Source organism: Typopeltis vanoorti, chromosome 9 (assembly GCF_054136105.1).
Source record: "Typopeltis vanoorti isolate ZY-2024b chromosome 9, IOZ_Tvanoo_1.0, whole genome shotgun sequence".
In the NCBI taxonomy this organism is placed as follows: Eukaryota; Metazoa; Arthropoda; class Arachnida; order Uropygi; family Thelyphonidae; genus Typopeltis; species Typopeltis vanoorti.
In genome coordinates this window covers 20148921-20163379 of record NC_143557.1, presented here as the reverse complement: position 1 = coordinate 20163379, position 14459 = coordinate 20148921, and the positions used below count along the sequence as shown (strand labels likewise).

Sequence of the window (14459 nt, the reverse complement as noted above, 5' to 3'; positions counted from 1 at the left end):
CATTATAGAAAGTGAGCAGATTGCTAAGGCAAGATCTACCCTTCACAAAACCATGTTGTCCCATATAAAGTATCATATTGCTGTCCACCCAGTCCTGAATTCTAATTTTTATCAATTTCTCCAGAACCTTGACTTGATGATCAGGAGAGTACTTAATTCATGATATTAGCCATGCCATTTGGATGCAAAAAGATAAGTCAAATTAAGTGATTGTCTTGGTTGGTACAAATGAATTGAGAGGCAAGAAGTATTCCATGAAGGGAGATGTAAAGGAGTTGTTTGCAGAGGCAAAACTGAAGAGCAAGAAGGTGAATATTGTAAGTCTCCTACCATGCTATGATAGAGGCGAATTCAGGAGGAGGGCATTGATAGCCAATGAGTCTATTCGTAGATTGTGCAAAAGGAATGATGTAGAATTTGTGGATCTGTGGTCTCTGTTTGATGGAAAGAAGGATTGCTACAGTGCTGATAGACTGCATCTAAATGGTATTGGTGTTAGCTTTCTGGAGAGAGCTTTGTTCACTGAGCATGCTGAAATGCAAATTCAGGAAAACTTGAGCAATTAGGGTGGAAGCAAGTGAGTGTTAGAATGACCAAGTAAGGAATCTAGTTTCTTAAGCAAAATTATTGAATAGGGTAGTCAATTCAGAAAATGAAGGTGGGTGGGGTAACTAATGGGATGTTGCAGTTTCTATATACTATTACCAGGAGTATTAGGAACAAGAGGGAGGAGTTTTTGGCATTGGTTAGTGCAGCCTTACCAAAAGCTACAGGCATTAATGAGATGGCTAACAGCAGATTATGTAGTTACAGGAATTGAATGTGAAGGGCTTAGTACTTTCAGGGAAGATAGAGAAGATAGGATGGGGGAGAAGTACTGATGATGATACAGATTAATTGCAACCACAAAGAATAGGAAACAGGCAGGAGGGTGGCAGTTCATTTGACGCACTCTGGTGTGAGATTAAGGCCAGTAAGACAAAATATACAGTTGGTTGTTGCTGTAGGCCAGTGAGTTTTACAGATGATCTGGAAGACATGCATCACCAAATTGGTACAATGAGTACAGGTCGAGTGATTATTATGGGGGACTTCAACTATGAAGATATAGACTGGAAAGAAGAAAGATCACATGGCATGAAGGAAATAGAATATATACACTTGCTGAGAGATAATTACTTAAGCCAGCAAGTGATGGAAGGGTAGAGGTGGGAGAGTATTGGACCTGGTCATAAGATCAGAAGAGCTATCCATAACCAAGGTGAGAACATTGCCTCTAATTGGTGAAAGTGACCATGTGGCCTTGATTTGGGAGATTGTAAAATATGAGGAATATTCTATCAAGAAGGGGTATTTGTGGAACTACAAGGCAGGTGATTATGATATGCTTAGGAAAAAGCTTAAATATGTACCATGTCATAAAACATTGCAGGATAAGGATGTTAGTAGTTCATAGGATATAATTAAGGGTCATCTAGTGGAAGCAGTATTAAATTGCATACCTAGGGTAAGGATGGTTAATCAGGTAGGAGTTAGATGGATGAGTAATATCGTTAAGCATGAGCTGCAGAAGAAGAAAATGCTGTGGAGGGTATATAATGGGCATGGCAAGAAGTCAAAGTCAGATTATGAGAAGAATTTAGTCGAGCAGGCCAAAGGAAATCCCAAAGAGTTCTTTTGTTATGTGGCATAAGAGGAAGAATGACTATGGAAGATCAACCTTAATGAGAGATGGTGGTCATGAGAACACTGCAGTGGATAAAATAGTTGAGTTACTGAGTGACCACTTTGCAAGGATATATCATCCTAGTGAGGTTACTGCTTTAACCTCTGTGACAGACACTAATGTGGGAACAGAGGTAGATGAATTGGAGGTTCTTAGGATATTGCAGAATCTCAATGTAAATACAGCTGTGTGATTAGATGAGACATCAGCCAGGGTTTTGCAAGAATGTGCAAGGGAACTGACAATGCCTTTGACTAGGCTGTTTAATTTAAGTCAGCTCTGGTAGGGTTCCAAGAGAGTGGAAAGAGGGCAAAATATTTCCTTTGTATAAGGGAGGTTCTAAGACTACAGTGCAAATTATAGACAAAAGTACTAGAAAAATTGGTAAAAAAGAGAATTCAAAAGTGAGTAGATAAAAATATGATACTGTATGAGGGTCAACAAAGCTTTGTGAAGGGTTGGTCATGTCTTAGTAATTGACTAACTTTTTATAATCAAGTAACAGTTGAGTTGGATAATGGAAATGGCTACACAATTATTTTACTGGATTTTTTATTTTTATTTTTATTTTTTTATGTTGGGCCCATATACGAGAGGTTGGCTGGTCAACCTATAGTACTTTAGTACCATATATGGGTAGTGGGATGGGGGAAGGAGGAACTTGTTAACATTCGATTTGAAAGCCTGTATATTGTATTCCTTGAGAAATACCTCAGGGGGAAGACTGTTCCACAGTACAGCAGTAGCAGGGATGAAGGAGGAGGAAAAGAAACTTGTTCTGTGGGTTTCAAGGTGTACCGTGAAGGGATGTTGGGAGGTGGCTGTACGTGTTCCAATGGGTTTAGTACAGAGTAGGGGAATTATTGATGTTGTTTCAGATGAGCATTTTCCATTAAAATATTTGTAGAATATACAAATAGCAGAGACTAAATGTCTATGTGAAAGTGGGGAGAGTCAGTTGGTAAGAGATGGATCATTTATCAGTCTAATTGCTCTCCTCTGTATTGAGTCAAGCATTTTGAGGGAGCTTTTAGGAGCCTCGCTCGAAATGTGAGAACAGTATTCGATAGCTGGGCGGATTTGCGATTTGTATAAGGTTAACAGCTGTTTTGAATATAATAAAATTAGTTTAATCCTTTATCCAAATGTGAGCAAACAAAGTTTGCGCCTGAAGTATCTTCAGGACTAGGGTAAGGTGATACAACACCAGGGCAACTCGTTGCAAAGGTGGAGAAAGCTACCAACAATCCTATCTCAGTATCTCCTATAATGCAAAACACATCTCCTTGCAGATATGTCTAATGTTATGCATTAAGGGAAGGGCCACTACCCAGACTAGTTTCGACCTTTATTGAGGTCTCTTCAGTGGGAGCCAGGCCCCAGTGGAGATACCAGGCAGAAGCATTAGCAGGTCATCTCTACCTATAGGAGTTGCCAAATGGTGTGCCACCCTTTTTTTAATAAATTACTCTGGATTTAGAGAAAGATGTTGAACGTTTATTTTTCACTTGGTTAGAGTATAATAAAATTAGTTTAATCCTTTATCCAAGTGTGAGCAAACAAAGTTTGCGCCTGAAGTATCTTCAGGACTAGGGTAAGGTGATACAACACCAGGGCAACTCGTTGCAAAGGTGGAGAAAGCTACCAACAATCCTATCTCAGTATCTCCTATAATGCCTGGTATCTCCACTGGGGCCTGGCTCCCACTGAAGAGACCTCAATAAAGGTCGAAACTAGTCTGGGTAGTGGCCCTTCCCTTAATGCATAACATTAGACATATCTGCAAGGAGATGTGTTTTGCATTATAGGAGATACTGAGATAGGATGTTGGTAGCTTTCTCCACCTTTGCAACGAGTTGCCCTGGTGTTGTATCACCTTACCCTAGTCCTGAAGATACTTCAGGCGCAAACTTTGTTTGCTCACACTTGGATAAAGGATTAAACTAATTTTATTATACTCTAACCAAGTGAAAAATAAATTTTCAGCTATTTTGAAGTGAAGTAACGTCTTGAGCGAAAGAGAAAGTCTAGTTTTTTGGAAGCTGAGGATGCAATGGTTGTGATGTGTTTGTGCCAGGAGAGGCCTGATGTCATGGTAATTCTGAGAAGAGAAATTTCATCTTGTCCGGGGATTTGAGTGTTATCCAAAATAATACTGGGAGAAAATGGTACTTTTTTGTGAGAAATAAAACGGAACTGGGTTTTACCAGCGTTGAAGTTGACAAGGTTATCTGAGCCCCATCAGAGGATGTTTTGGAGGTCTGCATTGAGGGAAGTTGTGGTTCATGTTCTGTGGATTGAAGTGAGTTGTGTAGGATAAGGTTTATCAAATGAAAGGAAGGAGTGCAATGTGTGAAGGCATTTGACCGAATACCACATGGAACTCTGTTACACAAATCAGAACAAATGGAAATGGATATGACACTGGTTAAGTGGATAGGAGGGTGGCTGCTGGACAGATATCAAAAAGAGGTATATGGAAGGGCAGAATCAAGGCAAAACAGGTGACTAGTGGTGTACCACATGGTTCAGTGCTGGGACCACTACTGTTTAATTTTTACATAAATTATATAGGAAATTACCTGAAAGGAAATATTCAATTGTTTACTGATGATGCGAAATTAGCTAGAGTAATAGTTAATCAAGGCGATGTGGAGAGCTTGTAGGATGATTTAAAGAAGCTGTCAGTTATGGGTAAAAGATATTGGCTATCAGTTTAGTAAGGAGAAATGTAAAGTTATGCGTTTTGGGATAAATAGATTACAAGTCGTATATCACATTGATGGCACTGTACTCCAGAAAATAGATGAAACTAGAGATTTAGGGTTGGTGGTGGTAGACAGAGAGTTAAAGTTTAGAGGACATATTGCTAAGGAAGCCCATAAGATTACTTGGCTATTGAAGAACACCTTAACAAGTAGAGATAAGGATGTTGTCATTCCTCTTTATAAGCCTTGATATTCTCACATCTGGATTACTGTGCTCAAGTGTGGTCCCCTGGGTTTCTTGGGGATGAGGAAGTGGTGGAGAGGATTCAGAGGAGAGTGACCAAGATGGTGAGTGGCATGTGGAATGTTCCCTATGAGGATAGATCGAAGGTGTGTGGATTGCAGAAGCTGGTTGATAGGAGAAAAAGAGGAAATATGATGGAAACATTTAAGTTGCTTACAGGGTTTTATGGGATAGATTCCCATGAAATGTTTGAGCACTTGGCTAGAGGAACCAGAAAAGGGTGTCATCCCTGGAAGTTGAATAAAGGTGTGGTTAGTAGGGGTACGAGGACTATATTTTTTGCTTGGAGAGTTGTGAATGAGTGAAATGGGTTGCCAGGGTCAGTTGTGAGTGCTTTGTCTATTAATGGGCTCAGGGAGGGGTATGGTAGATTGTGTCTCCTGCAATGAGTCTCTGGACTCCATGGAGGTGCCCATGTAATAATAATAATAATATGTGAAATTTTTTTAATTTCTTTTTCCATAAAGTAAAATCAGAGGTGCGAGATATATGCAAGAGTGAGTTATATTCGAGTAAATACGGTATATTCTTCTTTATTCCTTTATGCAAGTGTAAGCAAACAAAGTTTGTGCAGAAAGCATCTTCACTACTAGACTACTTCTATAAAGATGTTGATGACTTTATTTCATTTGTATTAGTATCCCATAATGCAAAGCACACATCATATTAGTAGTTTTTAATACTTTGCATTATAGGGAGGGTCACTACCCAGACTGGTTTGAGGTCTTATTAATGGGAGCCAGACCTAGAAGTGATACCAAGGTTGAATTAATGGTGAAATTATATATTTCCCATATATAAATAGTAAAAAGGTGCATCTCCTTATTATTAAATAATCTAGATTAGAGATAGATGTAGAAAGATTTTAACCAATATATTATAACCAATTCTCCTTTCAGATACACTGTAGATGTCAGGTCTCCTTTTCATAAATTTAATTTGTACAATAGGTGTCCTCCTGCGATGAGTGTTCGGACTCCTTGGAGGTGTCACAAATAATAATAATAATTAACTGTTACCTTTTTCATGCTTTACACATATAACATACAGCAATTTTAGAAGAAAGAGATATGGTGTAGTGGCCTGTAGTAGAATGTAATCTACAGGATTTAGTAGTTTTAGAAGTAAGAGATAATAGCAAGCTCTGCGTGTGCGCATGTGAGTGAGAGAGAGAGGGGGGGGGATAAGTAGCATCCCAGAATAAGGAAGATAACCAGTGTCCACTTTCTGTTTTTTGGGCCACTGTTGTCTTTATATGTTATGATATATAATACTTCATGTGGATTGACAAGCAATATTCAAATATTCAGTTGTTTACTGAAGTGATTTTATAGGATTATTTCAGAAAAGATTATACATAAAAGCAAATGGTGACAGGGGAGATTTGTATAAAGATGTAGTGAAAAAGAATTGATGAGTAAATTTTTTACATGGAGAGTGGTGGATGAGTGAAATTTCTTGCCAGTGTGTGTTATGAATGAGTTTAAGATTCATTATGATGGATATATTGCTGATTGAGAGGCTTTCTGTAATCACTGTTGATTCATGGATATTTAATGGTATTAAGTATATGCTAATTTGAATAAAAACTTGAATATGATACTTGTTTCATAATGTTTGTCAGTTATGCTCAAATTGTTAATGTTACTAAGGTTTTAATACACAATAAATATTGGAAACTGTAAACCCGGTTTCCAGTGGGGAGAGAACTTGCTTGCTTGCTTCTTCTTCTTTTTTTTTTTTTTTACAATTGAAGTTTCATTTGATTACCATGGTCCACTACTTTAGATGTTGTTTATATATGTGTGTGTTTTCTGGTCTATGTAGAGTAAGTAATCAAATACAAATGGGTGTGTATGTTCATGCTTATTATTACTATTACTATTATTACGGGCAACTCCACGGAGTCATTAGACTCATCGAGGGAGGCCCCAAATCATATTCATCACAACTATTCAACATTCATACAGTATCTATCATACCTCGCCTTAAACTCATTCACTGTCACAGCATCCACCACAGACTCAGGGAGCGCATTCCACTCATTCACTACTCTAAAAGTAAAGAACCCAGCTCTAACACCTTTACTAACCACACTTTTGCCCAGTTTCCATGAATGTCCCCTAGTCCTCCCACAACCAGCCCTGTTCTCAAAAATATCTTCTGAATTAATTTTATAGAAACCCTTCAGTAATTTGAATGTCTCAATCATATCTCCCCTCCTCCGCCTATCAACCAATTTTTGCAACCCACAAATCCTCAACCTGTTCTCATACAGTTCATTCCACAGACCTGCTATCATCTTGGTCACTCGCCTCTGGATCCTCTCCACCTCCTCCCCATCAAGAAGAAACCTAGGTGACCAATTCTGAGCCCAGTAGTCGAGATGGGGTCTTATCAAGGCTCGATACAGAGGAACAATAACCTGATTGTCTATGCTTGTCAACGTATTCTTCAGCAACCAAGTGATTTGATGAGCTGATTTGGCCTCTTTTGCAATGTGTCCCCTAAATTTCAATTCCTTATCCACCAACACTCCTAAATCTCGTGCCTCATCAATTTCCTGGAGCACGGTTCCACCAATGCAGTAAACTGCCGCCAATCTTTTCACCCCAAAATGCATAACCTTACATTTTGCCACATTAAATTGACATCCATTCTCCTTAGCCCAGACCTCCAATCTATCCAAATCATCCTGCAAAATTTTGACGTCATCTGCATTCACTATTGCCCTACCCAACTTCGCATCATCCGCAAACAAATGAACTGTTCCTCTCAGATCCTTTCCTATATCATTTATGAACAAATTAAACAGCAGTGGTCCAAGAACAGATCCTTGTGGCACACCACTAGTCACAGGCCGTCTTGTGGACTCTACTCCTGAGTAAACCACTCTCTGATATCTCTCTGTCAACCACCCTCCTATCCATCTCACCAACCTTATGTCCATTCCCATATGCTGCAATGTACTGATTAGAATTCCATGTGGTATCCTGTCAAAGGCCTTAGCAAGGTCCAGTAGAATCACTGTAAACCCATTACCCTTATCCAGTTCAGCCGTCACTGTGTTATAATACGTGAGCAAGTTACTGAGGCATGACCTACCCTTCACAAAACCATGCTGTCCCCGATACAGTATCCCATTTTCTTCTATCCAATCTTGTATTTTCCTCTTGACTATTTTCTCTAAGACCTTGATAATGATTCCTGTTATGCTGATTGGCCGGTAATTTTCAACAGCAACCTTGGAACCACCTTTGTGCAGTGGAACTATTTTCCCCTCTTTCCACCCCCTTGGGACTGACCCAGTCCTGAGGCTCAAATTAAACAAAATGGTCAAGGGCACTGACAATTCTTTGGCCGCTTCACGTACGACACGAGCTGGTATACCATCCAATCCCACAGATGTATTGACATTGAGGTTCTGTAATAGACTAGTTACCTCTACTTCATTCATCACAATTCCAGTATAAGCTGTTGGTTCTTCCATTCCTGCAAAGTCACCACCTGGATGATATACTCTTGCAAAGTGCTCGCTCAGTAATTCCACAATATCGACTGATTCGGTTACCTCCCTACCCTCAGCATTTTTTAAAATCATTCTACCATGAGCATTTTTCCTTTTACTTGCAACATATTGAAAAAACTGTTTGGGATTCTCTTTAGCCTGCGTGGCCAATTTCCTTTCGTAATCTGCTTTTGCTTTTCTTACCACCCTTGTTACCATCCTGGCCTGAGCTTTATACTGTTCCTGCACCTGATGGCCACCTTTCTCCTTAAATTCCCTCCACAATTGTTTCTTTTTTTGCAGCTCAAGCTTAATAGTGTTATTCATCCATTTAACCCCTACTTGATTTATTATTCGGACTCTTGGTATACAGTCAACCATTGCCTCCTGCAAACAGTTCTTAACCACTTCCCATGCACTATCATCATCCAGCCCTTGCAGTTTTACATGCCATGGCATTGAGCCAAGCACACACCTAAGCTTGTCATACTTACCAGCCCGGTAATTCCACATGTACCTTGTCTTAATTGTAAATTCGACTCCTTTAGCCACCTCCCAAGTCATGACCTTATGGTCACTCTCACCAATTGGTGGCAACATGGTCATGTTCGTTACAGCCACATTCTCAGTTGCAATTACTAGGTCCAGCACTCTCTGCCCCCTGGTATTTTCCAATACATGTTGCCGTAGATAGTTGTCCCTTAATAACCGCATAAAATCCAATTCCTTCCTCCCATGTGCCCTCTCCTCTTTCCAGTCAATGTTACCATAATTGAAATCACCAATAATAATTACCCTCCTTCCACTCATTTCTTCTATTTGCTTATGTATACTATCCCCACCATCCACTCCATCACCCGGTCTATAGCAGCACCCAATTGTATATTTTGTTCTGCTAGATTCTATCTCACACCAAACAGCCTCAAATGTGCTTTTTTCCCCATCCTGCAGTTCAACTTCTATACTCCTTGGCTGAAGCTCATCAGCTATCATCAATAACACTCCTCCCTTTTTATTCACCCTGTCACTCCTGAACACGCTATACCCGTCGCATTCAATCCCACTAGCTTTATCATCTTCTGTCAGCCATGTTTCACTAATACCGACAACCTGTGGCCTGGAAGTGCCAACCATGGCCAAAAACTCTTCCTTCTTGTTCCTAATACTCCTGGCATTAGTGTACATGAATCGCAGAAGCCCATTTGTCCCATCCCTACTTTGATGCCTTATACTAACTATCCCATTCTGATTTGTTGTCCATCGTATTTGCTCGGGCATAATATACTCATTCATACACTTAACTGCCCCCCTAAAGTCTGCATATCTACTCCCCCTCCTCTTAATAAATCTAGTTTCCCTGAGTCTGTATATCCACTTCCACATCACTCATCAACACTCTTTCAAGTCTCCGTACACCAACTCCATTCAAATGTAACCCATCCATCTTATATAAGTCCTTTCGCCCATTGAACTCATTCCACACATCCACAAATTCCACACTACTCTCCATGCATAACCCACGCATAAAGTCATTGGCAATTGCGGCCCTCCTCCTAAACACTTCGCTGTCATACCGCGGTAAAATACTCACCATCTTAACTCTCTCACTCTTCTCTTTTACTACCTCAAACAACTCCCTCACATCCTCTATCATTTCCATTTTGTCCTCTTTCAAATCATTCGTTCCTGCCACGATTATCATCTCTTTCACCCTCTGTTTTTGCAGTCGAATAGATTCGCTGATGTCCTTTATGTTCGCACCCGGCTGGTACGACTTCGTTAAACTCTCAATTATTACGCCTCTTAATAGCGAATCCCCCATACAGCACTCGCTCCTTCATTTTATTGACGTTTACGAACATTCTATTATTTGCCGTCACAGACTTCCGCCGGTTATTTGTCGGTACGTTCAACACACATTTTTCCATACATTATGCATATGCACCTGTTGGAACATGAAAATGAGCCATTAGTTCAGTTTAAGTGACTTTGAGTATGGCACAGTAGTTTGTACAGGCATATGAGTGCAAATCTAGTGAAAAGTACTTACTATATTGCTGAGTATTTGCACACAACAGTGGCAAGAGGAATGTGTTGATGGAGAGTTACAAGAATCATATGGTTTAAAAGATGTAATGGATTTTTTACAACACTCAGAAAGGATTAAAAAGAATTTAATACTTTCTATATTTTGTCCTAGTCACTAGGACATCTACAGGGATTACAAAAATAACTAATGTAACATAACACAAATATCATACAATACTAAGCCCAACCATGTGGGTGACACTAAAGTCCTATCTAGGTGAGCGCCCTCTAAGGGCGGTTGTAGGTGGCCTGGAATATAAAGTAGGATCTCTGGTGATGAGTGTTTCCCAAATTTTCGTTTTTCAAAATCAAAACCTCCAACATTATGTATTTTTTTATATCTCCAACATTATGTCTTTTTTTAAGATTTTGAAAAACGAGCCATAGACAAAAAATAATTAGTTCCTCTCCCATTCCCGGTCCTTCTCGTCAACAAGAATTTAAAAATGCCATCACCATATCCTACATCCATGCCACATCCGAAAAAATAGCTAAGATTCTAAAAAAGTACAACCTACACACAGCATATAAACCCCACCGCAAACTTGCTACCCTTATCCGTTCTACAAAAGATCAGCTCCCTCCTCTCTCTCTGCCTGGAGTTTACAAAGTACCCTGTTCCTGTAAGCTGGCGTACTTTGGACATACAGGCAGATCAGCATCCATCCGCCTAGAGGAACACAAGTCTTACATCTGTAAACACAACTATGGTCATTCAGGCTTGGCTGACCATGTCTTGGACACCACCCACAGCGTATCATGGAAGAAAACCACCATGCTCCATCACAGCAAATTCAAGAAAGAGAGACTATTCTTAGAAGCAGCAGCAGCTCTTAGAAATCAACCAAATCTTAATAAATACGGTTGCATTAAGCTTCCGAAAATTTGGGAAACACTCATCACCAGAGATCCTACTTTATATTCCAGGCCACCTACAACCGCCCTTAGTAGCTCCACCTAGATAGGACTTTAGTGTCACCCACGTGGTTGGGCTTAGTATTGTATGATATTTGTGTTATGTTATATTAGTTATTTTTGTAATCCCTGTAGATGTCCTAGTGACTAGGACGAAAAATATAGGAAGTATTAAATTCTTTTTAATCCTTTCTGAGTGTTGTAAAAAATCCATTAAACCTCCAACATTATGTCTTCACAGCACTTAAGCCTCTATACACGAGGTTTAAAAGATGGACAATACAAATTTAGTGAAAACCTCACAGACTTGAACTCCTGTCAACAAAACACAAGGCAATGTGTTCAATATTTTAAAGGAATATTGACATGGGATGCTCTTCAGGAGTGTAAAAAAAAAAAATAAAAAATTTTAAAAAAAATCATCCGGTTTGGCAAATCATGGTTTCATTTTCCCCACTCTAGTGACATGCTCATGATATCATTTATGGGAATTTGAGCCATTGGATCCATTGCTCCACATGGCACAATGCATCCACTGTAGGCATGAGATTGTGTTGAAAGCATTTTGCTCCTTGTGGCATCATGCTTTTAGCATAGCATCACACCATCATTTTTTTTTTAGCAAACATTAAGATTTGATGTTACTGTTCAATCAGTATGTGAATGCTGCAGCTTGGACATTGTTACCTAATGTATCACTCTCATAATGATTACCTGTTCTCATTAGAGAACATCACCAGAACAGGCATTGCGCTCTGACAGAAGGCACAGATCATGTCGAAATGGCTTCAAGTATATGAGGGTTACTTTACCATACTTCATTGTTCCTCACTCAAAATATATCAGTCCAGTGAGAAAAGTCATGAGATGAAATAGATAAGGTATTGTGAATGTGAAGTTCAAGAAACATTTCAGGCAAGATGCTTGAGTAGACATGAAGAATTTTGCAGTTTCTCTCAGATTTGATTGTGGTTAGCCTGTTTCAGAAACTTCTTATTTTACTACATCTTATTTTACATTAAAACTGCTTGGTGGAAATGAGGTTTGGTGACTGAGAGTGATTAGTCCAATAAGATAAAGTCACTATCATTTAGTCACATTACCTTTCTTGAACAACAAGACCTGTGACATGCTACGCTATCCTGTTGGAAGTGCACGCATAGTATAAATCATTAACATGATTGGATGTACATGGGTGACAATGTTCAGCCAACTATGTACATCTATTGCATTAGTAAGCCCTTGATCTACTGGTTTCTTCTTGTTGATGTAAGAGGTTGATGGACAGTTACAAGAATCATATGGTTTAAAAGATGGGCAACGCTCATTAGATGGCAGCTCAATACAACTGCAGTCTTTAAAGGAGTCTAAGGAGGCTCCTTGATATGCCAGGAAAATATGTTGCATATCACCTCTCCATTGCTGCAGAATGATAGGTCTTTGTTTATGTTGTTGTTTTCACTGTAACCTTGTTCTTCCAATTACATTGAGATAAAGTAACTGAGATTCATTACTTTATTCAGCCTTATTCCAGTCTTCACATATCTAATGCTGATGTTTCATTGTTGATCTTAGTAATAGTTGCTTGTTTTTTTGTTGTTCAAACATGGTACTCCTCAGTGGTTGTCTGTTGTTATATACTCCTTGAACTCTTCAATTGTACTGTGTGGTCTTACCATTTGTAGCATGCTGGTTGGACCTAATGTTGACTGAATATAGATTTCATTGCCTAAGATGCAGTTCTTCTGGCTTTCTATATATTCATTTTTAGTGGATTTCATTTTGCATAACAATGTCATTATGCCTGTGTGTATGTATATGATATGAAAGAAATTCAAGATGCATCTCAGCTGTCACTGATGTAAATGGCATCCAGTTGTTAGATCAACCTTTGCATTAATGCATTGTGTATGTATGTGTGCATTCTAATAACTATATATAATTTTTACTTGTTTTAATATTAGTAATTTTTTTTTAGCTTCTCAAGTTTATGCGAGAAGTATGTTTTCAAGTAAGTCTACTGCAAGCATATTTTCAAGTAAGTTACTTGTTAATACATTTTCACTTGATATATCAGTAGCCTAAAAATCAGTTTTGGTTAGCTGTATAAAACAAACAACATGATTTTTCAGACTTAATGGACACCACCCTAGAACAAAGATTCTTTTTGTGTAATATCCTCTACATAAAACAGATGTTTGTTAATTCATTCATTCATGTATTTAAACATCACTCTGTGATCATTGTCGCCCATAGTTCACTGTTGTTTTTTTTTTTTTTCATGTAAAATACATAAAGAAAGATAATTAAAACAGATAACTATGAACAAATTTAATTGTTAGCTTTAACTATATATTATGAAGTGTCATCATTAACCTGTCATATTTTCAGGTTATTTGAAAATTAACAAGCAGACAGATACAGTGTTCATTTTGGGTTATGTAATTCACCAGCCATGGTACTTGATCACTAAGTGTATGTGACATTTACTCCATGGTTTGTGGTGGTGGTTGGGGGGAAGGGGGGTGTTCATCATTATTATTCTTTAGTTTGAATAATTTTTCAAACTTGTGATTGGATCACATCAGATCATATCTTCATCCAAGAAAACATTTTTTAGAAAAAAAAGGCCTGCTCATAGAGAATTTTATTTGAAAGTTACTACAGTCATATCAAAATATTGGTGTCACTATTTCACTGAAAGTGTACTTTTTTTTCGTCAAGACTTTTAGTGAGCTGTAGATATGTGAGTCATTAACATGGGAAAATGTTTCATAAGATATTTGCATTAAAATGTAAAACATTAAGTATAATCTGAATATGTTAGCAAGTTGCTTACAAATGAAAATTAGTAGTTTAAAAAAATTACGTTGATGGTAATGTGCATGAAAATTATTATTATCTAATAATATGATTATTAATAAAAATGATTCTTTTTATCTATCAATATTTTTCACAACCACTTAGTCCCCCCCTTCCCCCCAAAAAATTAAATTAAAGCAGTTTAAGAGAAATAATGAAACATAGCTGATAATGGAAGCAGAGCAGTGAGGTGAGAAGATGAGATGATCTAAGATGAAGTATAAGGAGGAAAAATATGGAAGGGAAAGAACACATAAAATTGGAAAGTGGAAGAACAGTGGAATCAGAAGAAGGCGTAAGTGATTGATGGACTGAAAAGTGTGATATATGTAGTTTATGACTTCAGTT

The 14459-nt window shown here is 38.4% G+C and overlaps 1 protein-coding gene across 3 annotated transcripts in view; it reads left to right on the top strand.

Annotated features, from left to right (window-relative positions):
* Positions 1-14459, top strand: part of LOC150102912 (uncharacterized) — a 536005-nt gene that overhangs the window by 209010 nt on the left and 312536 nt on the right. For all 3 annotated transcript variants that reach the window (XM_090397626.1, XM_090397627.1, XM_090397628.1), the window contains one exon: positions 13228-13287. In XM_090397626.1, coding sequence (XP_090253752.1) covers positions 13251-13287 — 37 coding nt within the window. In that variant the 5' untranslated portion in view covers positions 13228-13250. The remainder of the gene's footprint in view (positions 1-13227; positions 13288-14459) is intronic.